This window comes from Equus quagga, chromosome 1 (assembly GCF_021613505.1).
Source record: "Equus quagga isolate Etosha38 chromosome 1, UCLA_HA_Equagga_1.0, whole genome shotgun sequence".
Lineage (NCBI taxonomy): Eukaryota > Metazoa > Chordata > Mammalia > Perissodactyla > Equidae > Equus > Equus quagga.
This window is the reverse complement of record NC_060267.1, coordinates 56,683,729-56,708,638: the sequence shown is the minus strand read 5'-3', so window position 1 is coordinate 56,708,638 and position 24,910 is coordinate 56,683,729. Positions and strand designations below refer to the sequence as shown.

General features: G+C 40.0%; 2 protein-coding genes across 3 annotated transcripts in view; both read right to left on the bottom strand.

Moving 5' to 3' along the window:
* Positions 1-2,629, bottom strand: part of LRTM2 (leucine rich repeats and transmembrane domains 2) — a 41,716-nt gene extending 39,087 nt beyond the window's left edge. The window contains exon 1 of the mRNA XM_046642090.1: positions 2,546-2,629. The gene's annotated coding sequence lies outside the window, so the exon portion shown is untranslated. The remainder of the gene's footprint in view (positions 1-2,545) is intronic.
* Positions 2,630-3,572: 943 nt separating this feature from the next.
* Positions 3,573-24,910, bottom strand: part of ADIPOR2 (adiponectin receptor 2) — a 119,961-nt gene continuing 98,623 nt past the window's right edge. For both annotated transcript variants that reach the window (XM_046671466.1, XM_046671474.1), the window contains 6 exons: positions 18,739-18,858; positions 14,386-14,557; positions 11,343-11,529; positions 10,681-10,868; positions 8,258-8,451; positions 3,573-6,460 (listed from right to left, as the gene is read on the bottom strand). In XM_046671466.1, coding sequence (XP_046527422.1) covers positions 6,332-6,460; positions 8,258-8,451; positions 10,681-10,868; positions 11,343-11,529; positions 14,386-14,557; positions 18,739-18,858 — 990 coding nt within the window. In that variant the 3' untranslated portion in view covers positions 3,573-6,331. The remainder of the gene's footprint in view (positions 6,461-8,257; positions 8,452-10,680; positions 10,869-11,342; positions 11,530-14,385; positions 14,558-18,738; positions 18,859-24,910) is intronic.

Sequence of the window (24,910 nt, the reverse complement as noted above, 5' to 3'; positions counted from 1 at the left end):
GGCAAGAAAGTGAATAGTAATGGGAAAGACCCAGAATAGGAAAAGGTATTAAATCCTTTTACATCAACATGGCTGTATGTGATGTCTGCAAACTGTTGCTATTAAAAACCTTCTAAAAACATCTTTGTAAAGCCCTAAGTTAAAGGAACTTTTGCATGTCTCTAAGAAAAAGCCAAGAGAATGAAACATCCAGCCGCTGCACTGGAAGATGATGCAAGTCCAGGGGCGGTGGGAGGAATAGCTGCAGCCAAGCAGAGAGGTCCCTGGGAAGGGCGGTCCTTCACAGTGGTATGGTGACGGGTCTCCTGAGGGCTGGTTCCAGATGCCCAGGGAGGTCTAGGTCGCATGGTGGTCCTTTTCTGGCCACTAATCTACAAAACGAGCACCTGATTTTGTCCCTGGGGTTGGAACGTTTGAGAACATTCCAATTTCCAAAGCAGAGTCCACCAGAAAGAGAGCTATATCTGGGAACTCACTATCCACATTCACACCTCCCCCAGGGTCTCGAGGCCCTGGGACTGCCTCCTCCCTCCCCCTCAGACCTGGCTCCTGAGAGACGGCCATCTCCACTGTGAAGGCAGAACTGTGTAGACATTCTGGGGTGACCCCAGATCTTTAAGCTTAACCACTGAGGAGGTCCAGCCAAGCCCCATGATAAGCGTGGATGGTGTGCAGGGCCTCGGGGACCCGTCTAGCCCTTCACACCTCACAGTACAAGTTTCCCACCAGCAAATGGCCCGACTTCTCTCTAGAGTAGGCCAGCTCTGTAAAACACACTCATTATGATATCTGTAAAGCGCCTTACAGCATCGATTATACGATGTTACTTTCATTACCATTTAAGTCTCACAACAACCCTGTGAGGGAAGCAGTAACAGACTGTTTCCAGCTGAAGAAGTCGAGCCTCAGAGGAGAGAAGGGATTGACTCAGCCAGCTTAAGCAGCACAGTAACGCTAGGAAGAGCTAAGGTTTACACGGACCAAGTCAATAACAGGCATTAACTTCCTGAATCCTCACAACAACCCTCTGAAGTAGGTACTATTATCAACCCCACATTATAGACCAGGAAACTGAAGCACAGTTACAAAATTGGCTCCAAATCATTGGAAGAGTATTATGAGGTTTGAATGTGATATTCCTATAACGTGCCTGAAACTGTCTGGCATCTAGAAAGCACTAATGACACATTAACTACTGTCATCATTTGAACTTGTTTCATGGAGGAGGGACAAAGAACTTACAGTCTGGATGCCAGAGCAACAGCAAGGTCACAGGTGAGTGAGAGAGCAGCGGGGAGCTGTTTCCCCAGCCCCTCTGCCTGCCATAGCTCAAAAGACCTCATCGTTGGCAGGCAGGGCAGCAGGGCACTTCTTAACAGGTGCTCCAGCCCTTCCCTGCAAGGGCCCATGGCCACCCACGTGCCTTTCTGAGGCACTGATAAATGTTCTGGCCTCCAACAGCATCTGACCTTAACTACTGACTCCTGAACACCGCCTGCTTGTCTCTCTAGGACAGGAATCCAGTGTTGTCTTTTGAAAAGGCTCTTCCCCACCCAACCAGAGAGAACATTTGCAGGCAAACTTATCAACCAGCTTGATCACATAATTTACAAACCAAGCTTAGGAAGTGCTGGGGCAGCTCCCAGCCTTGTTGTGTCTGTTTCATCCCTCTGCCTCTGCATGGCCAGGAGTGAACTATAAAATCTGGAAATCCCTTTCAGAACCAATGGAAGGAAAAACCATTTCTGACAAACTAACCTTGTTCTTTACCTGGGAGAGCAGAATATTCCTTTGATTCAGAGGTCAGAACTATTCTTCCTCTTTCTACTTTTAACAGAACCACCAAAGGACAGCAGGTGGCAGCCTGGCTCAAACTAAAGAGCCATCATCTTGATTTCAGAGAAGCAAAGTTAAAATGAAGGTCATTTAATAAATGACAAGATTCTGGGAGACAGAATCTTGAAATTCCTTTTCTTATAAATGTTGCAAGCCTTTGGATAACCAAGAACTCAAGGCTACCAGGGGAATATATTAACTACTAAATCCACCTAATAATTTTGTTTTAATAGAAGTACTTTCAGGTTAAAATGTTTCAACAATCACTGCATAATGCTAAGTGAAGTTTTGGTTCAGGAGGGCAAGAGAGTGGACATATCTTAAAGTCAGAAAAGTACATTTGGGAGAGAGGGTTGCAGACCACAAAAGGGAGGATTTAGAGCAAGAGTTTGGCAGAAACGCCAATCACTATGGAAAGTTTGAGAAATGTTGATCTGTAAGAGCCACAGCATCTCAGTGAAAGATGCAAAGGCTATTTTATAAGCCCCATTTTAACAGGTGAGAATGCAGAGGCTAGGGAAATAAATGACTTCTGGCCTTTGTCACCTGGCAAGTGGCAGAACTGAGCTCTGAACCTCACTCTTTCTAGGTCAGCATAGCGGCCCAGGGATGGTAGGTGGGCATCCCCCAGCTGGAGTCCCTGCTTCCTGGGCTTCCCCGATCCCCGCTCTGTGCCGTCACAAGCAGAGGTTACAAGAGCCACACTGACCTTGTTTTCACCAAGTCCAATAGTTGAAGGCAGAAAGCTTCATACATTAGGACACAGGGAGTGGGGGTCAACAGTCCATGCACACTGAGGGAAGGAAAATACAGAATGTGCTATAACTGAAGCAAAATATGCTTGAGACAAGGATATTTTTTCTGGAATAATTTTAAAGCAACATCACCCAAAGGCTTCTCTAGAGCACCCAGAGCCCTAGCATTTTATAAAGTCAAAATTCAAACTTGTCCTCATTTATTTCCAATATCCACAGACATCACCTGAGAAAGGGAGCACATAGACAGCTTTTAGCAAAAAACTAGAAAAAACCCAGTGGGTTATTTGTATGTCTCAGCTTATTCTTCATTGAGTGAATGCAATCCAGTGGTCTATACCTGGATAAGTTATAGGGAAACCCTAAAGTTCTACCTATCCTTAAAAATGAGAAATCAGAACGGACGTATTATCCAAATACTGGAAATTCCCCTGGAAAAACTAAATTTACCTAAGGCAAAAGGACTGGGACTCTTCTCCTTCCTTAAATCACATACAAGGGTTAACAAACCCCAAAACCTTTAAGTCAATATAATGAGGCAATTTAATCTGAATTTTCTTCTTAGAGTGCTGGCAAGAGTCCGATTTTGCCCTTCTAAGCTTGTTTCCTCATCCATGAAATGAGAGTGAAATAATACTGATCAGTTCATAGCGTGGTGGTTATGATTATATGAGATATCAAGAGTCCTTTAACACATCCCTTTGCATATGGTGTTCATTACATTATTTTTATTATTTTTACACACCTAATAGTAAATTAGGAACCGCCTTTTGGAGTTAGCTCTCCCCTCCATTCTAACCCTGGTCCCAGTTATGATGAAAGCATAAGGAAGGTTGGGAAGAGTGAATTGGGCATAAGCACTCTGATTTGTGCCTTCAGATTGGGAAGTTTTTGAGAATTTCTTAAGCTTCAAGTAAGAAGTGCCAAAAGCTATTGGGAGGTAAACTGAGACAGTAAAAAAATACACAACAAAAGTTCATATTCCATTTGGTTCTTTTTATTAGAAGTTGAGAATACAGCAAGTAGGGAAATTTCATGGTGAATGGAACCGTCACACAGATGCCTTTCTGGAACCCCAAGCTTGTATGATCCCCAAAAATGTGCTTTGTGGCTTCAGCAATTTATAAAGGGAAAGGGGGAAATACTGAAAAAGGCCACTATTTAATGGTGAAAGAATGAAGCTGTGGAGGTCCTAACCACCTAACCAGCCTGGGGCCAAAAAAGGAAATTAAAAATCTGCACAGAGCAAGCAAGCCTCTGAGTGCTGAGAGTAAGGCGTTCAGGCGCCAGCCTGGTGAGAGTTCTCAGCGAGCACTGTCAGACCAAGTGCACAGTGAGGCTGTTGGTAGTGAGCTGCACATAGACAACACACACAAACGGGCACACGCACACAGGCACGCGCACACACACACTCTAAAAAGGAAGATTTTTACTGGATTATACATCATTGCTATTTTCATTTTTCCTAAGGGTTTGTGCTATGTTGAACCAGATTCAGCTCCTCCTTTGGGTGTGGGGTGGTGACTGGGCCCAGAGACTGCCACTTCTGTTGGTAGTGTTACAGGGCTGCATCTTATACCCTGTGTCCCAAAGTGCATGACCAAAGAGCAAGTCTGGCTTCTGATATGTGCTGTTGTTTCCAAGAAACTAAGTGAGCATCCTTTCAGATGGCCACTGTCCAGCTGACTGTGTTTTCTCAAAGGGAGTAATACTGTTCGTTACTCTGTCAGGCACTACAGTAGTTCAGCCACTGAGTCTTTTGCTGGGTCCACCTAGCACCCGGGGCAGTGACCTCATCCAGAACCAAAATCCTCTTAAGTTCTTTCCAAGTTCTACGACAGATTCTTTCTTCCTGGTTCCCAGCTTTTGCTGAGACTGGAAGGGGAGAGAAGGGAGAAAAATAACCAAGAAAACTCTATACCGAATAAATAGGAGACCCGTCCCATATTCTCAAACACCCACTTGAGAAAGTCAGTTCCCAAGCTTAGGGCCTTGATGTTTAATCCTAATATTCCCAATCCCCAGGATGTAATTTAATCACCTGAAGTCTTAGATGACAGTAAGTAGCCTAAGAATCCACTGCTATTTTGCTGATTCACCTATGAGCCAAGCTCGGAATTCTATCAACCAGATCCCCCTCACCACTCTCCCTGACACCATAAACGGACACACCTCTGCGACATGAGCAATCTTTTTTTTTCACTTCTAGCAGGTCTTTAAACATAGAGCTTTAAGGATTCTACCAGACTCCCTGGCAATAACATACAATTTCCTTTTAAAACTTCCCACTACGCTATCCCTAAAAACTGGGGTTCAAGGAATGCTGACAACTCCATGGTGGGTACTGGACCCTGCTTTACAAGATTTCTCCTGGCTTTCTCGTCCAATGAGAGCTGAGGTATTGCTCACACCTAGACTTACCAAGACAGTGTACCAGAGGTGAAACTCATCTTTCCTAATCCAAAGGAAGTGTTCTCCTAACCTATGAAATGAGCTCAGGAGACCCCTGGACAAGTCAGGATCTCTTCTGCGGCTGGCTCCATGTCAAGAGCTGTGATGCCAGGGAAAGATCAATCTTTATTCCCAGGAGGAAGAAGGGTACATAGGGCAGTGATTCTAACAGAGGGAAAGTTCCAGAGCTCCATATGAAGGATATGGAAAACTCTCACATCCCTACAATCAGATAAAAATCATAACAAACTTGTGAACAGGATGCCAGGAAGTACTCAGATCAGCACATGTGCTAACATTTCCAGAGCTCCTCCTACTGTCTCCACCACCCCTTTGCAACATAACTGACTTTCCCAAGTCGGTGGCTCTGCTCCTTCGAAAGGTTCACTATCAGAGCAGGTAACAAGTGAGTCTCTCAAATGACCCCTTACCTAGAGCCTTTATCTAACATATCCTGGTAGCCGTTCAGGTGCTGCTTCCACTGGGAAAACACACGCCACTTCCTTCAACCTGAGGATCCCAAAGGCTCTCGGGCATGAGAGTGGCCATGTGATCACTGGGCGGGGGCTGTACTCTCTGCCCCACCAGGGTCCAAGGAATGTCAGCCTTTAGAAGGCACCTTGGTGCACCAAGGCATTATACATTCTGGGGCTATCACCTGATCCTCCTATAGTCACTTTGTGCAAAATTGAAACAGTGTGTGGTACTTGCATGTTTCATTCTATACAAAAATTCTCCCTCCCTCCCCTACCCCTATATTTTAAACATTTATATAAATTCTTATTTAAACAGTAAATTAGAAATCTTATTTACATTAATTTCTTTGTTCTCCCAAAAGAGCATCTAAAATCACACTCCCACCTCTTAATAGGATATAAATGTTCACCTAAATTGGTTTGTATTATTGTTTTAAGGAGAGAGAAAGGGAGAAGAACAAACTGCCTGTAAACTGTTTCCCCATCTTCTACAAAGAAATATGATACGGATCAGAAGCCAGTTTGCCAAGGGTCTTACAGAGTTCTCAATTGGTAGATCCCAAGAATAAGTCAGGGTTTGGGCCATTTCTCCTTTTCTCCAAATTGATGCACTCCATCCTTTGAGGTATGATTTATTTTTGTTTTTCTCTTCTCAGTTGTGTACCACGTGGAGCCCCTGGGGCGTCACAAAGCCCATGAGGCTGTCAAAGTTTTGGGGCTCCTCTGGCACTGACATCAATGGCCAGTAAGGGAGGCCAGCAGGCGCTGCCGGCCCTGGTTCAGGGTCACACAGTCCCTGGCTACGAGTAGGTATCACAGTGCATCCTCTTCACTGCAGCCTCCGCCAATCATGAAACGGAACTCCTGGAGGTTTGAGACACCATGGAAGTGAACGAAAGCGCCAGCAACCACAAAGATGTGAAACAGCTGATGAGAGTGAAACTGGAGGCAAAGAAAAAGGGAGAGGGGTAGAGAAAGCCATACATTACTAAAAGAACACTAAAGATTCTTAAGATCGTTTATGCTGAGCAGAGGCAGGGAATGGATGTGACAGAGTTCAAATTTGAGGCGTCCACAGATCTGGGAACATCTATTAGGCATATCACATTCTGCTGAATGCAAGGTTGGCTGCCCCCAAAGAAATCAAGGTGCTGCCAGTAAGTTCTTAACCTGGAAATGTGCTGGAGTATCTGGTGAACCCAGGGGCAAATGACATACACAGACTCTCTTGCCGACAGACCACAAAAGCCCCACGGATTCCCTGATGCCTAGCAGTGGGCCATGGTTAGACATAGGGCTGCCTTTCCTCATTGCTGATGGTCGTTTTTGATGTGGACTAAAGCACTAAAGCTATGGTCATTTAAATGTTGCTCTCTGTTAGAAACACTGAAGGGACTTCCAGGATTGGGTGGAAGGTTAAAACATGGGGGCTAGAGTTTCCTTCAGCTCTATGACTCTGGAATTACATGAACAACATACTCTATCAAAAGACTAGGAAAGCAGGGCTTTTTTCACTTCCTTCTCAAGTCAGAAGCTGGTCTACAGGCATGTGTTATTATTTCTGATTTAATCTGTTCTGTTGATTGCTAGTTCGTATCTTAAAAGGGGTTATCAATTGCTCAGTGCACCAAACATCATTTTCAAAAATTACACTTTTCTCTCATTATAGTTTCAAAATGAACAAGTACAGTGGCAAAACAGCATTTATCAAGGGAAAGACAGTGATTTTAGAAATGTAAACAAGGAGGATCTGAAAATCATGTCCCAAAAGATGTTTCCTAGGAAACCAAAGGGGATTCGTTCTCCCAAAAAGGGGGGAAAAGTAAAAAGCTCTCCACATCAATGTCAAAATTATGATGAGGCAATCTCAGAAAGATAAATTAGTCAATCTGAAGCTCAAAAGATTGCCTAAATTTACAATATCTTCATGTTACAGATAGCTAAACTAAACTTTAAAGGGACTACATAATCAGCTTAGTCTACAATAATCAGCAACAGGCTAAGGAACAGAATTGTAAAGGTCACACTTCACTTCAAACCACACTCCAACAGTGTACTATTAAAAATGTTTCAGGCCATCTTCAGTTATCAAATTTTCATCTACCGGCCCCCTTATATTTTCTTTTCCCCTTCTCTTACCATTAATCACAATCCAGTTATCTCTACGTCCTCGTCCAACCAGAAGTACTCAATTTCTCATTACAAATCACTGAATTTTGGTATCAAAAAGGACTCTGGTAAAAATCTGGTCTATTACCCTAATTTCATAAACGAGGAAACCGAGACAAAGCATGACTAGATGCCTTGCCTGTACAGTGCAGCATACAGGAGCACAGACTCTTGATATCAGCCAAGCTTGATGCAAATTCCACTCCTACTACTTAACAGCCAGGCACGTTAGACAAGTTACCTAATCTCTCTAAGCCTCATTTCCTAATCTGTAAAATGAAACCTTAATAACAGGTGTTACACCTCCTAGGGCCAATGCATTAAATGAGGTAATCTGTGTGAAGTGTTCACTCAGTACTGCACCGGGCACCTAGTAAGCGCTCAATAAATACTAGTTATTATTGTGCTGATTGTCCAGAGAAACAGAACTAATGAAGGAGAGTTAGGACTAGAGTACAGCTCTCTCAATTTTGAGTCTAAAACTTTTTCAATTATTTCACTTCCCAGTCTGCCAGTAACCCTCTAACAGGCATATATGTATCCACATTAACTACTCCTGATCATACTTACCCAGATGTCACACTTGCCAGGAAAGAAGCGCTCAGGGATGCGGGCAGCATACAGGGCAGCTCCCGTGATATAGAGGCTGGCCATCAGCATCAACCAGCCGATCTGTCCTATGGTAGCAGCCTTCAGGAATCCCTCCGAGATGACATAGTGCAAAGTAGGAATGATTCCACTCAGGCCTAGGCCCAAAAACACTCCTATGAATCACAAGAAAAGATTAAGTAAAAATGCATGAGAAATAAGGAAGAATTCACTATTACAGCACAGTACTGGTAATTCTGTAAACTGAATCATTAAAATAGGATGAAACATTAGCTTCTTGTTTGAAAGGAAAAAGAAGGTTCTTCAAACTCTGGGATACTGCTACACAAGAAAGCACAGCTATGTTCTAAAAGATGGAGCTATTTATAATCACAAGGATTCTCCTGCTGAGAGAGGCTTAGCTTAACAAGTCAGTAGTCCTCGAAGGACTTAGAATTATGTTGCTAAGCGTTTTAGGAATAGGCAGCCTTAGGAGTTTGTTTAAACGTCCCTACATGCTGCCTCAATATACAGATTACGATACAGAGTAATTTTACATATTTTATCTTCCCTCTGAAGCAACAGACATTCCTAGGGTGGGAGTGGGGTGGAATGAGAGAGAGACAAGCTTCCAAAAGTACCAATCAGGTACAGAAGTCTATCAGAATCACGACACCACAACCCTACTGCCTTCAGAATCATCTACAGCAGTGGTTTTCAAACTTCTAGATATCACCTAGGTTATAAGATCAACGAAGTGAGTCTGGATCAGCATTTTTTTTAATGAACTAGAGTAAAATAAAAAATACCAGACTGTGTCACAAGTGGAGGGTTAAGAACTAGTTTGTAAAAGTTTTCTAATTTATATATATGTGAATTTATGCGTATATACATGTGTTTAGGGGTGTAAGAGAAAATGTCATGATCAAAAAAGTTTGGAGGTAACTGATCTAAAACCACTTTGAAATCTGTTGTCAACCAAAGCACCACAGGAACTTAGCACAGCAGCCAGTAACTGCTCCTGCATTTTAACACAAAGAGTTAAGAATGACCTTTGCAAAACAAACTGTCATTTGGTAAGCTTTCTCAAAAGACAAGGAACCTATTATTTGCTTTGGACATTACCAAATAAGCTCCTGGTATGCAACAATATATCTATGCACGTATGCATACTCATAAATAAAATGGGCATTTACAAGAGGAAGGGAGAACGGCAATGTTCATCTCACAAAAGAAAGGAATCAAGCAGACCTAAATAAAAACTACTGCCTACCTCTACTCCTCACTAAAGAAACATCATCACGATCCTGTGCTTTCACTTATTCTTTTCCGCTACATGCTAAGCAAAGGCTGCTAATGGTCTTGCTTATCATTGTCTAAGGCAAAGGCTCGGGAACTTGGTTCTTCTGATGTGTATAAATAGCAGGATGTTCAGCTCTACTCAGCAAAGATGTTCTTATCTCACGCGCTCAGGCAGGCTTAACACCACAGTTCAATACACTACTGAAAGTCAACCCTGACCACTGCTCATGTGCTCATATAAACACTTAAAAAGGGAAGAGGGTAGTGTTATAATAGTGGTCATTAACATGAAGTTAATTCTAACCTGTAATCTTTTAGGTAACCGCAGATGAACCATGGCTTAGATTTTAATACTAAATGGCTTTTTTTAAAACAAGGTTGAAAGGAAAAATATTCCTTTTAATACTTCTTGTTCATTCTCAGTAGGCACTGCGTTTGTTGCTGGGGAGAGAAAATTGAAGACACAGCCCTGGCCACAAGGAGTTGCCAGTCCAGTGGGAGACAAAACATGTCTCTGTTAACACCATACTCCTACAGGAAGGCTCAACCTAGGCCCCCAGAGGCTTTTGGCTTTTCACAGGCTCTCCAGTTAAACAGGCATTATCCTAACAATAAAGAGCCTCTCTATCTATATCAGAAGAGATGTATGGTGCCCACTGTAGTAGAACACAACCAGTATGAAGTCTTATTCACCTAAGCAGATTACACATTTTAAAATAAAAATACAAAACAAAAAATGACAACACAAAACCCAATCACTACAAAAAGTACACGCCAAGCTGAGAGAGTAAGAAGAATCTTGTTCATTTTACAAAGTTTACAGAGCCACTGCCTTACGGACAGGGTATGACCATAAACTCAAGTAAACTACACTGCCCAAAATACTCATCAGCTCATACAGCTCACCACTGCCCCTCCACTCTAACAGTTTAAGATAACTAATGAACAACAGTACATTAAAAGCCCCTCAAGAATAGGAACTGTGATTTATTCATCTCTGCATCACAAGTACATAGCATAATGCTTGGCAAATGGCAGACCTTTAATAATAAATGACTGGTAAATAAGTGAATGTCCAGCGGAAAACATCCATGTGCTCTTACCTGCTCTTACTCCTCGATACTGAGGGGTGGCAAACATGTCCCACTGAGAGACTATAATGGCTGCGATGCCCAGCACACAGATGACAATCAAGTAGATGAAGCAAGGTTGTGGGTTACAGTAGAAAGAATAATAAAGCCAAGGAACGAAACTTCCCATAATCAGAAGAGCAATACCAGAGTAATCCAGCCTAAGATAGGGAAAAAAAATCCATTTAATGTTAATAATTATTGCCCACTATAGGTTCTAATTAATCCCCCATGACATGAGGTAGCAATAACAGCTAAGAGGCAAACTGGGATGCTTGCTTTAATTTTTAAAGAAAGTTCCCATCAGATGGTATCAAGAATTCTGCCAACTCTGCTGGATGTTTTTCCCTAACCCACTGACTCTTAAATCACTGATCAAAATATGGTCTTTAAACGGGGCCGGCCCCGTGGGTGAGTGGTTAAGTTTGTCACTCTGCTTCGGCGGCCCAGGGTTTCACCAGTTTGGATCCTGGGTGCGGACATGGCACCACTCACCAAGCCATGCTGAGGCGGCGTCCCACATGCCACAACTAGAGAGAGCCACAACTAAAAATACACAACTATGTTCCGGGGGGCTTTGGGGAGAAAAAGGAAAAATAAAATCTTAAAAAAAAATGGTCTTTAACGATACTTACTTAGAGAAGATTCGGGAGACCCCTTCTGAGTGGCAGTAGACTGTGTGGAAGAGCCATGAAAAAGAAAGGCAGAGAATGGCCCCCAAGAAGAATAATCCAAAGACCACCTTCTCTTGCAGAGGGGCCACAAAAGAGATGTTCGGGCGAAACATATAGAAGATCCCGAGGCACAGGAAGAACACACAACCTAAGAAGAGAGCACAGGGGAGAGAAGAGATCATCCTTCTGAAGAAACAGTGTTATACGTTATGTTTTCAATCCTTCACAATGAGAACGATGTTTGAATTGAAAGTTCCATGAGAAAAATTTGCCAAATAACCAAAGCTTACCCAAAATTCTCATATACTGCAAACATTGCTGGTATCATATAGTCCTCAGCTTCATAAACTGATATACAGAATAACTTATTTATCCAAGAGTATAATCCAAAAAGAAACCAGGCAATGCTGCTACTCCTTAGAAGACTAAATCAGTCCACTTCTACCTCTACATCTAGTAAGAAATTTCCTTTATAAAGTTTTTGGCACATTATGTTGAAGCCCAGCTTTCAAAGGTCCCATTCTGCATTTGCTTTTGCAATGAGTTCCAATACCTCCAAACTGTGCCAACAAGTACAGCTTTCCTCCACCGACAACTGTCAAGGAACATTATGCTTCTCTGGTCCTCACCAGTTGGCCCAAAACTTCAAGAATTAAGGACAGTAAAATGCCTATTCAGGCTATTTCATAACTGGTTTTTAAACTGTGCTTCACAGTAAGATAACATATTTTTATTTGCTTATAGAAGGGCCACTTAACAGAAGGAAGGCACAGAAATTAAGAAGTTAGACATCTGCTAAGTGATTCTGTTTGATCCATTTAATAAAACATTTACCCTGAATTGGAAGTCAGCAATGAACTTGATTTGATTCTCTATTCTACTCTCACTATACTAGCAGGCAGGAACTTGGGGGCACAGTGAAAACCAAAGTAAGAAATACAAGCCAAATGGGTAAGGCCAGAAACTATTCAGTGTATTCAAAAGGCTGTGTAACCATCACCACTATTTAATCCAGAATATTTTCATCACCTCCAAAAGAAGCCCTACACCTATTACAGACACCTTCCATTCTCCACTATCCCCTAGCCCTCAACAACCACTAATCTACTTTCTGTCTCTATGGATTTTACCATTCTGGGCACTCCATGTACAGTAGTCCCCCCTTATACATGGGCAATAAGTTCCAAGACCCCAGTGGATGACTGAAATCATGGATAGTACGAACTCTATGTATACTGTGTTTTTTCCTATACATACATACCTATGATAAAGTTTAATTTATCAATTAGCCACAGTAAGAGATTAACAACAACTAAAAATTAAATAGAACAATTATTAACAAGTATACTTTAATAAAAGTTACGTGAATGTGGTCTCCCTCTATCCTTCTTCCTGTGATGATGTGAGATGATAAAATGCCTACATGGTAAGAAGAAATGAGGTGAATGATGCAGGCATTGCGATATTAGGCTACTGGCTGACCTTCTGACAATAGTCAGAAGGAGTATCATCTGCTTCCAGACCATGCTTGACAGCAGGTAACGGAAACCACAGAAACTTAAACCATGAATAAGGGGGAGAGACTACTGTATATGGATCATACAATAATATGTGGCCTTTTGTGTCTGGCTTCTTCCACTTAGCATAATATTTTCAAGGCTCACCATGTTGTAGCATGTATCAATACTTCAACCCTTTTTATGGCCAAATAATATTTCACTGTATGGATATACCATATTTTATTTATCCATTCATCAGTTAATAGATATCTGAGTTGTTTCTACTTTTTAGCTACTATGAATAATGTTGCTGAACACATTCATATACATGTTTTTGTGTGAACATGTTCTCAAGTCTCTTGAGTATATATATCTAAGGAGCAGAACTGCGGATAAATCTAACTTTCTGAGGAACTGTCAAGCTGTTTTTCATAGGGGTACCATTTTACATTCCTACCAACAATGTGCGAGAGTTCTAATTTTTCCACATCCTTGCCGAGACTTGTTATTTTCTTGATTATTGCCATTCTAGTGAGTGTGAAGCGGTATCTCATTGCATTTCCCAAAATGACTAATGATGAGCATCTTTTCATGTGTTTATTGGCCATTTATAGATCTTCTTTAGGGAAATGTCTGTTCAGATACTTTTCCCATTTTTTAAATTGGGTTGTCTTTTTACTGCCTATTTCTAAGAGTTCTTTACTAGCCTCTTATCAGATATAGGATTTGGAAATATTTTCTACCATTCTGTGAGTTATCTTTTCACTTTCTTGATAATGTCCTTTGACATACAGAACTTTTTAATTTTGGTGAAACCCAATTTAGCTACTTTTCCATTGGTTGGTTGTGCTTTAGGGGTTAATTCTAAGAAACTGTCATGTAATCCAAAGTCACAAAGATTTACATCTATGTTTTCTCCCAATGGCTTTATAGTTTTAGTTCTTATGTTTAGGCTTTGATCCATTTTGAGTTAATTTTTGTATATGGTGTGAGGTAGGGGTCCAACTTCAGTTTTTTACATGTAGTTAGTTTTCCCCAATATCATTTGTTGAGAAGACTATTCTTCCCCTCAGTGTATTCTTTCTTTGATATACAATCGTGATGGAAAATTATATTATAGATCGCATTCTACTTCAAGCTAAATCAAAATTTAATTGTAGATATTCTAAGTAATGACTGAAAAACCAGCTTACTCCTACTAAATAACGACCATCCTCTCAGTACTCATTTAAATATTATACCACATTTTATATGGCATCTTTTCTTTAGCCTAGTTCAAGGACACTGAAAATCTAGTAGAGAAAAATATGACTTAGCTGTAATAGAATCATAGTGCAAGCTAGGATAATCACAGAGTAAACCAGTGCGAAATTGCATCATTAGAAATCAAGAGAACAAAATATCAAATCCCAAATACATTTTTTAAGTTCTGCCCTTACTCTCAAATACATGAAAAAAGGGAATAAAGTGAATCACCAATTCATTACACCATTGATATTACACACCTAAGAGATGGGTCCAGATGTTGCCTGTCTCTGTGTGTATTCTGAAAATGCTCTTAAAACAGGCCCGGAAAGAAGGCATAGGGGGCCGGTGTCCATGTAAAAGGAAGTCGTTATCCTTGAGCCAGTCTGGTAGTACATCATGAGGGATTACTCGCCATCGACCTTCCCAAACCTGGAAGAAGAAGAATGTCAATTTACCAAGACTGGCCTCATACAACTCTCTTACCACAGTGTCTTACAATGATAAAAATAACTTATTTTTAGAAAGAAAAATACATTTAAAATGTATAATGTCCTATATTCTAAGTTTTTTTTAAATGGGGACATTTCTCAGGAAAAGGAAAGAGTAAATGAACTTAAAGAACATGCCCTAAAAGAGCGGTTTCAAGCTTTGTTTTAGTCTGGCTAAAGGTAGGATGAGCGGTCCAAAGTCCCACCCATACAGATTCCCCTCCTTCATCCTCCACAACAGATTTTCTCTCTGAAAAGCCCTGTGATATTAAATATGATCATTTTTATACTTAATATTCCTGTTGGTGTAAAAAGCATACAGAATCACACTTTAACGCCTTCTGCTAAAATCTCTCCCTCTCCCTTCTCTTCTTACTACAGCAAATATGACGAAGTAGAAAAGAAAGTGCATAGGAGTCAGAAATCTTGGATCTCTACCATTAACTAGTTGAATAAGCTTTAATTAGTCACAAAACTGCCAAGCCTAAGTTTTCTCACTCATAAAATGAGGATAACAGTGCTTTGACTGTTTCATAAGGAAGCTATGAGAATCAAATGAAATGACCCAAAGCACTTCATAAGTAAGTCAGCAAATCCTAGCACCCACCCTGACCATCCCCAGAGGCTATTATCTGTCTGAGAGTTAATGACTAATCCACCCTCCTCATGCTGGAGAGATGGCAAAGCAGCTCAGCCTTAACTGCCTTCCCAGTCCCTTCATCCTCCCTTTCTCCCCTTTTTCTTCCCTTCCCCATCAGACCCTAAAAGAAAAGGGAGCAGGAGTTTGGTATTTCCTCCTTAAAAAGTCTGTCAACCTCTGCACTCTGTTCTTTTACGCCTCTCAACCCAGAGAGCTCACATCACAGGATCACTTAATCCTAAACTAACTTGCTTCTGCTAGCTAGAAAGATGTAAGGAAAAATGCCAGGAACATGGTCTACCTACAGGCTTCAGCTTCAGACAACGATCCCACCCCCACCCCCCCCCCCCCCCGGGATCTTGTGACAAACAACAAGGCTTGGCTCTCTGTCTACTATGCAGAAAGATTGTCACTTATTTGCCAGTTACTATGCCCATTCCTTTTGCTCCACAACACTTTCCTGTTTTCTGCTCTCCTTAATCCTTCCTTATTGACATTTGTAAAACAACTGATCCTCTGTGTAACTCCAAAGGAAGTGGGGACTAACAATTTAAGAGCAGAAGTGGCCCTCTTAATACTCTATTAAAACTAACTCACTCTCTGCCCTGCCCCCTTCCTCTCACAACCTTTCAACTCAAAACTTGAGACCTGTGGTTACTGGTGCTAATCTGGCCATTCCATGCTTGTTCCCAACATACAATACAATAAAATAATACCAAAAAGTTAATCTAGATTTTTAATGTCTATTGATAATAGTACTACCACTTGTAAAATCAGCTGTTTGAGATCTTCCATAGGACTTTCTGGAGAGAAAGAGAGACACACCAAGATAACGAATTTCTTCTAATTTCAACTTGGGAAAAGATAGTTATTGTTGGGATTAGCCTTATAAGATGCTGCCACTCTGTTTTACTTTGGGAGAACTTTATTTTCTAAAGGGAGAGGAAGACAGAAATTAATCCTTACATCCTCAAGGTAGTTCACAATGTACCAACAGCTCCACCATGACCATATCAAAAGTGCCACTGTGTTACCACACACAGCCAAAACAGTTAAATGCTCCCTTTTTATAGTCAGAAAGAATATGTGGAATTTCTTATTAGTTATATATGCATATAATGTCAGAGTGATTTTTCCCCATTGTTTTTAAACAAACATTCTACTACTCTAAAAACTGAGCCAAGGAGTTGTACTTTCATAATTATACTGCAATTAGTGTTATGTTCAAGAGACACTGCATTCTCATTCTCAACTTAGAGTCAAGCCAAATGCCAATGCAAACCCCCTGGGAAAAAAGAAGAGGAGCACAGCTTGGCCAAAGATAAAGACACTGCCTAAATCAAACACCTTGTCACTGACCCGTTAGGTTTGTATTAGACCATACAATACACAAAACATAATTAAAAAAAAAAAACTACCCACAGTACACCTCCCATTCCCACACGAGCCTGGCTATGCTGGTAAAACAACAACAATTATAGGCTAGAAAAAAAGAGAGACCAAGATCAAATCTGTATACTCTATAAAGACTAAGTAATTTTATTTCCCCTATTCCTATAAGAAAAGCTTTTCCAAAAGGGAAAGTACACCAGCAAGGTCACAGGACACTTCTTTTTAAACTGTCTCTGTTTACTTGCTACCAATCCAAGAAAACGAATCCTCGCGTCACTAGATATAGCCAGTTTTCAATTATGGTCAGTTGCACTGCCATACCAGGGTGGGACAACCCTGGAGAACACGTTGTAACAAGGAAGCCTCTTCACTTTGCTCTCAGACAAATTGCTAGGGGATGATAAGGGAATGGTAATAGTTTTTTTGCCCACTCTTTTTTCTTCAGTAAATCAGTTTGGAGCAAACAAATGCCCCATTTACTCTGCCATTAGCCATTAAATTGAAAGTCTCATTTGCTTTATTTTTTACTTTCATTAAAGGAGAACAAAAAGGCAGTTAAATTAGCTACAGTACCCCATTGATCTATAAATATTAAAAATCCCTAATGGCCCAGACACTAAATATTCAACTTTTGAGAGATCTAACATCAAATTTGATGTATCCCTTTATGCTAATTCTCCTGGAACAGTGATCACTAGAATGGATCTATTGTTTTGCTTGGCTTTTTCTTCACCAACTTTCAAACACTAAAAAGTTTCCTGGGCTCTAAGTAGACCCACAGATGTTTATACCTCTCCTCCACCACTCCTCACCCGTCCTTTTATCTCAGAAGCGATGTCTATATTCAGATTACAATGTTCTCTTCTCAGCCTCTGGTCCAAAGTATAATATTCTAAGTCAGCTTGCCCCAGTTATTTCTAGTGTCACTGTGAATGTAGGAAAACCTAAATTTAGTTTTCAGGATCTAAAACCATGTGCATAAAAAGTCTTGGTTTCATAAAACCCATGACAAAACTAAGAGTCACAAAAATTTCTCTCTAAATGATCAAGTGTTCTCCAGAAATGTTTAACAAATGAATTTATATACACATACACACATAGACAGATTGACTTATGGTGACTTTAGATCATACTTGCCAGGACCCCTACTGATCAGATTAATCAAGTGACAATAAATTTGCCAGTGTCCCTGACTATTCTCTTTTATTTCTTACTTTTTATTTTGGTGAGGAAGACTGGCTCTGAGCTAACATCTGTTGCCAATCTTCCTCTTTTTGCTTGAGGAAGACTGTCACTGAGCTAACATCTGTGCCAATCTTCCTTTACTTTGTACAGGGATGCTACCACAGCATGGCTTGATGATAGGTGTGTAGGTCCGCACCCGGGATGCAAACCCGCGAACTCGAGGCTGCTGAAGCGGAGTGCGTGAACTTAACCACTGTGCCACCAGGCTGGCTCCACCTGACTACTTTCTCTAAGAAAACAACCCTTAGCATTTTAGGGAGATGGGAAAAAAAAAATCCCCACAATAGGTCCTAATGAATCAGATAATGAATTGGAAGAAAAACCTTACAGACAAAAAGTGTACCAGCTAAACTCTTCAGTTTAGCACACTAGATATTTAGCACACTAGATGTGCATGAAAACTGGGAAATTTCTATCTGAAGAGTAGTGTGATCACCCACAGAATCCTTAGAAAGAGGAGCGCGTACGCCATCACCAACAGCAGAACAGATTCCAGGGGCTTGAGATGGCACTGTAGTACCTCCAGGCACCAACCACCCCCAATTTTGTTCATCCTGTCTTATATGAACTATCAACAAGACATCTACTCTGTTAACCTAGATCAAGAAAGACTTGTTTCCCAGCTGGATATTCTAGTTTTATCAAAATTTTATCACAGCTGCTGCAGGCAAATGAATGTGTTTTGAAGAGGGTTAAAGTCATGAGATTGCTCTGTCTCCATTTTGCCACAAACTATCCATCCACAAAGCAAACCAAAGGTTACAGTACTACCACTCTCCTTAAAGGTTTCTGTTTGGGAAGGGTTAAATATATAGCATGGAAATGACAAGAAAGTGCCTTCTTACCTTACAAACAAACTCTTCCATTCTTTCCATAGCATGATGGGCTTGTAAGAGAGGGGACATGCCCATAAAACCTTCATCTTCCTGAGAAGCTTCACCATTGCACTCATGTTCCTCAGAGCTCTGTAAGGCAATCACAGAAAGAGTCAACAACAGAGACCAGGAGTCAAATGAAACAATCATACACTTTCCTGCAAGAATTATAATGAAATTCTCTAAGGTCAAAACAAGGCCTCTGATAAGTAAAGTCAGTTTATTATAGAATTATGAGTATTAAAAATAAAGAAAAGTTACTTAATTCTTCTCTGACAGACAAATGAGCTACAACAGTACTCCTATGTTTGTTTCAGTAGCAAATTCCTGGGGTGGCCTGAATGGTTTGTTTCTTGTTTTAAGAATCATATTCACAGACCACATAATATTATATATATAAAGGTGTGAAATTACTAAGGAGATAATCTCCAAGATCCCCACCTGGTACATATAAAATAATCAATCATAATACAATGTGGGAAGTGCTCTAGGGGAAAAGAAGGAAAGGAGCAAAGAATACTTACTAAATTCTTTCTTTTTTTTTTCCTGAGGAAAATTTGCCCTGAGCGAACATCTGTTGCTAATCCTTCTCTTTTTTTTTTGCTTGAAGAAGATTAGCCCCAAGCCAACATCTGTGCTAATCTTTCTCTATTTCGCATGTGGGTCACCACCACAGCATGGGTGATGAGTGGTGTATGTCTGCACTCGGGATCCAAACCTGTGAACCCAGGCTGCTGAGAGGGAGCACGCCAAACTTAACCACTAGGTCATGGGGCCGGCCCCTACAAAATTCTTAAGATACGTCAAGCATAAAGGAAAGGACTTTATACAGGCCATCTAACTTAATCCTGATGATCACCTTATTAGATAAGTATTCTTATCCCCACTTAACATATAAAGAACATTAGGCAAAGGGGTTAAATAAATTGCCAAAGTTTAGTTAAAACTAGTAAAGTGGAAAAGTAAAAATCCAACACCCATTGTCTTCCCACATTCTTGAGGAAACAATCAACTTGTCTGGGGAAATGGAGGAATAAATGACAATCTGGTTAGACCTTAAGGGATAAATCACTAAAATTAAAATTTCTGTTTCCAGATCAAGTTTCATACTAGTTTAGACAGACAGATATTGCGAGAAGGGCAATGGACTAGAAGTCAGGAGACCCACATAGTAAGCCTGGTTCTACCACTAACAGCTACGGAACTTTCTACAGCTTCTAAAGCTTTCTGAGCCTCAATTTTCTCCTCATTTCCTCTAAAAGGAGGAGTGTAAACTAAACAGTCTCTACAATCTTCTCCACTCTCTAAACTTCTTGATTCTGTAATTCTTTGAAAAAGGACAGCCTAAGAGAGCTGTAATTCCACATCTAAGAGTCTAGTAGATAAACTACTGCTAACGTGCCTGCCTGAAGAAAGGAACTGATCCTCTGCCTCCCATCAGAAAACTAACTAGTAAGGAGGAACATGCAAAGGCCATAGCTAACCTGTCACACTTGAATCTGAGCAAGTTTAAAAACAAATCCTAACATTTTATTTTCCTATTCTTCACTTTTCAAGAAAACTAGAGACTATAAGCAGCATGCAAAATATATTACACACCCAATTTCAAGTTTTAAAAAATTATGTTCTCCAAAAGAACTCTCTCAAATCTGCTTCTCTACTATTCTTACCAATAAAACACCCTCCCTTCTTCACTTACCTAAATTTACCTATCTACCCTGCAATGCCCAGCCTATCACATTTCTTGTGTAAAACTCTTTCTTAACTACCCTAGCCTAGTGTTTCTCAGCCTTTCCCTCATGGCTGCCACTTTCCCCACTGCCTTCCCAGGAGCATTTTCAGATTGCTTTCTCCCATCCCTATGAAATTTGAATTAACACAGATATACTATCTGTCTGTTTATGTACTGTGGCTCTTTGGAGGCCTACAAACCATTGTTTTTCACTCCCTCCAAACAAGCAGCAATTTCACCAGAGAATGTATGCCCTACCTAACCCTAACAACTGCCTCCTCTTCTGAAATTCTTTAGCACTTAAACTCTATACCCCTTATTTGATGACTAATAATCTGATTACAGCTCTTGTTTGACTGACTTACACTGTTTAATTTTTTTTTTTCCAGGAAGATTAGCCCTGAGCTAACTCCTGCCAAACCTCCTCTTTTTGCCAAGGAGGACGGGCCCTGAGCTAACATCCGTGCCCATCTTCCTCTACTTTATATCTGGGATGCCTGCCACAGCATGGCTTGCCGAGCAGTGCCATGTCTGCACCCGGGATTCAAACTGGCAAACCCTGGGCTGCCGAAGCAGAACGCACGCATTTAACTGCTGAGCCACCCAGCTGGCCCCTAATTAATGTTTGATAAAATTTTACTTTTTTAGTGTATCATTTCCGAAAATAAATTTTAAGTGTTGATGTTTGTCTTCTCCCCCATGGCTCCCAAAACAGCTCTGTGCAATATTTAATACACTTACATAGTGGCTAAATTAACTAATGCTTTAAAAGATTTTCAACAAAAAATTTAAAAAGACCGTCTCTAAGTAAACATAAAAAAAATGATAAAATTCCATTAAAAATCAACTATATGAAAACTGAAAATAGACAACTTGAAATGATTAGCAGACTGATTTTAAAGTATAAAATATAAACTTACATATAAAATATAAAATAGGTCAAATATTTATGTATGTTCAACATGTATCTGATTCTTCACAAAGAGAAACAGAAACAGGATTCAATCTTGATTCTTATATGAAGAAATGTCAGCAGTTTCCAATAAAACTACAAATAAGTACATAAAACAGAACCACTGTTAAACGTTTCCAGTACTATCATAAGTAAAACCTGATTAAGTTGCAATCTGAAATATCAAAGAGATTTCTTACAATCAATTTTGAATATAAGGCTAAAAGTGCCTTTGGATCCATAGAAGACTGCTGATAGGAAAAGGTAAGCCAGCCTCACTGGCAAAAGAAAGGAGATCTCACATAGTTAATCTTAAAGACTCAGATAAGGAAAAATGAGGATAGGGTGCCTCTCTCAGTAGGCACTCACCACTACAGACGTCTACAGGAAGGAGAGATGAATGGTTCAGCGTCCGAATCATAGAGACGAAAAAGGGACAATGACACTGCTGTTGGGGAAGGAACAGCTTTGTGTCTTCAGCAGTGCTAATACAGGTTTATTGAAAGAAAAGAGAAGTACATTCAGAATGCAGCATATATGGTCTGGGTTGATCACAAATTAGGGGCCAAAAACACTGTTTATTCATTTAGTCAAATATTTTTTAGGAAAAGGTGGCTTTCCATAATGGATTAAGAGTGAGATTCAAGCCAGACAAAACTTGACTACTGATAAATTCTGTAATCTTTCACAAGATTACATACAACCTCTCTAAGCATCAGTTTCCTTATCTGTAAATGATTTTAACAATACTGTACCTATACTGCAGATCTGTTTTAAGGATCAAAGGTAATGAACAAAAAGAAACTATCACAGGGCCTAGGACTCAGAAGGCGATAAATAAACGACGGTCTTTATCATTCTAATGATGGGCTAGGTACTGAGAACATTACAGTAGGCATCACGATCTAGTGGAGGAGACATGCACGTAAGCAAGTAACTACAGCAATGAGCTAATGAACAGGATGAGAAAGGTCTGATGCAAAGAGAAAAGGGAAAACAGTGAACTTTGGCACTGGTGGGAAGTTTTCCAGAAAGGTAACATCTGAACTAAGCCCTGAAAAATGTGTAAGAGTTCAACAGATATGACAGGGGAAAGGCATGACAGGTAAAGGTAATAGCATGTATCCAAAAACAGAGAGGAAAGAAAAAGCATGACACAAAGAATATGTAGTTTAGCATGGCTGCAGCAAAAAGTAAATGTGACGTGAGGCTAAAAAAGGTGAGTACAGAAACAATCCAAATGTCCATCAACAGATGAATAACAAACAAAATGTGGCATATACATACAATAGAATATGACTCAGTCATAAAAAGGAATGAAGTTCAGATACATGCTACCACGTGGATGAACCTTGAGAACACTAAGCTAAGTAAAATGCGCCACATACAATAGGGCAAACACTGTACAATTCCATTTATATGAAATATCTACAACAGGCAAATTCATAGAGACAGAGTGTAGATTAGAGGTTACCAAGGACGAGGCTGGGAGGAGGAGGGAATGGGGAGTTATTCCTTGATAGGTATAGTTTCTGTTTGGGATGATGAAAATTTCTGGAAATAATGGTAATGGCTGCAAAATATTGTGACTGTAATTAGTGCCACTTAACTGTACACTTAAAAACAGTTAGAATGGCAAATTTTCTGTTAAATATTTTACCACAATAAAAAAATAATTTAAAAAGAAGGTAAAGAGACCCACAGCAGCATTACTCATAATAGTCAAAAACCAAAAACAACCCTATTGTCTATCAGTAAGAAAACAGATAAACAAGTGTGATATATTTATATGACAGAATACTACTTAGTAATAAACAAGAACTGCTGACATGCAAAACAATATGGCTAAGTAACAAAAACACGCTGAGTGAAAGAAGACATCATAAAGAGAGTGTGTGCTGTAGGATTCCATTTCTATTAAGTTCAGCAACAAGCAAAACAAATCTATTGCAGTAGAGGCCAGAACACGGTCACCTGTGGGAATGGGTGTGAGGTGGGGAGGGGGCTAACTGGACAAGGGCATGACAGACGTTTCCGAAGCAACAGAACCTGAATCTTGATTCGTGTGGTAGTCATACATATGTAGCATCATCGTACTAGATATTTAAGATTTGGGTATTTTACTGTGTTAAATTATTCCTCAATAAAATGATTTTGTGTAAATCATCCCTCAATAAAATGCTTTTAAAAAAAACAGGAGGGGGAGGAATGGAGGTGCAGTTAGGTAGGAACAGCTCTTTAAAGGCTTTTGATACTAAGGGGCTTTAGGCTTTATCTTGTAGGCAAAGCTAAGCATTTAAATTATGTGAGATCAGGCCAAGCTGAGCATTACTAAATTTGAATTTAGAAACTATCACTTTGGCAACAGAGAGAAGGCCACAAATGAAGAAGAGAAACAGGAAAGGAAAGAAACAAATTAAGAAAATACTTAAAAAGTCTAAAGCAGTTCTTCTCAACTAGGGGTAATTTTGCCTTCTCCTCAGTCCTCTATCCTCCCCTCAGACATCTGGCAATATCTGGAGTCATTTTTACTTGTCACAAGTCGAGGGAATGCTACTGGCATCTAGTAGGTAAGGCCCAAGATGCTGTTAAAATCCTACAATGCAAAGGACAGCTCCCCACAACAAAGAACTATCTGGCCAAATGTGAATTGTGGTCAAGAAACTCGGCTCTAAAGAAATGATGAGAGACAGGGACTTTACATCCCAAATTATATATGCCATGGTCCCGTATTATGTGTTCACATCAGAGAAAAAAATATTTTATCAGATGCTCCACTGTGAAAGATGCTAATAATATGAGCTACTTACTATTAAATAGTTACTAGTAACACCAAGGCAAAATAGTAGGCATTCAAAAAATTTAAAAAGTATTACTTGAGCAGCTACCATTTTACAGATGAGGAATCTGAGCTTAAATGATTTCTTCAAGGTCAAACGCTTAGAAAACATCTGAGTGAGAAGTTCAACTCAGGTCCATATAGTTTCAAAGTTCATGCTCTATTCTTTCCATTCAATTATTTTCTAGATATGAAACTGCCTAATTTTGTGGGTAACAGACATTTGGCCAAAAGGCCACAACACACAGAGGCAGATCTTGTTTCGCATGGTAGTGCAGATAGCAAAAATGACTGTGCAAGCCAAAATCAGGTAAAGCAATCTTAATAAACAATGGGGAAAATGACTATTCCATGACCTTAAAGAAATTGTCAAAACATTAAAAACTGTCAGTTTTAAATGTACATGGAAATTTTAAAAAAATAGTAAAACTAGTATTTATTTAGTATGCTCTATTTTAAAACAGAAACATTGAGAATTGTTAATTTGTAAAAAAAAAAAAAAAAAAAAGTACCAATAGTAATTTGAATAGTGCTTGCCGCCTTCTTGTATAACTTACAACACAGAGTGAGCATCTTTTCTCTGCTTTGGCAAACTGTCATACTCCTTTCTAAGTTTGGA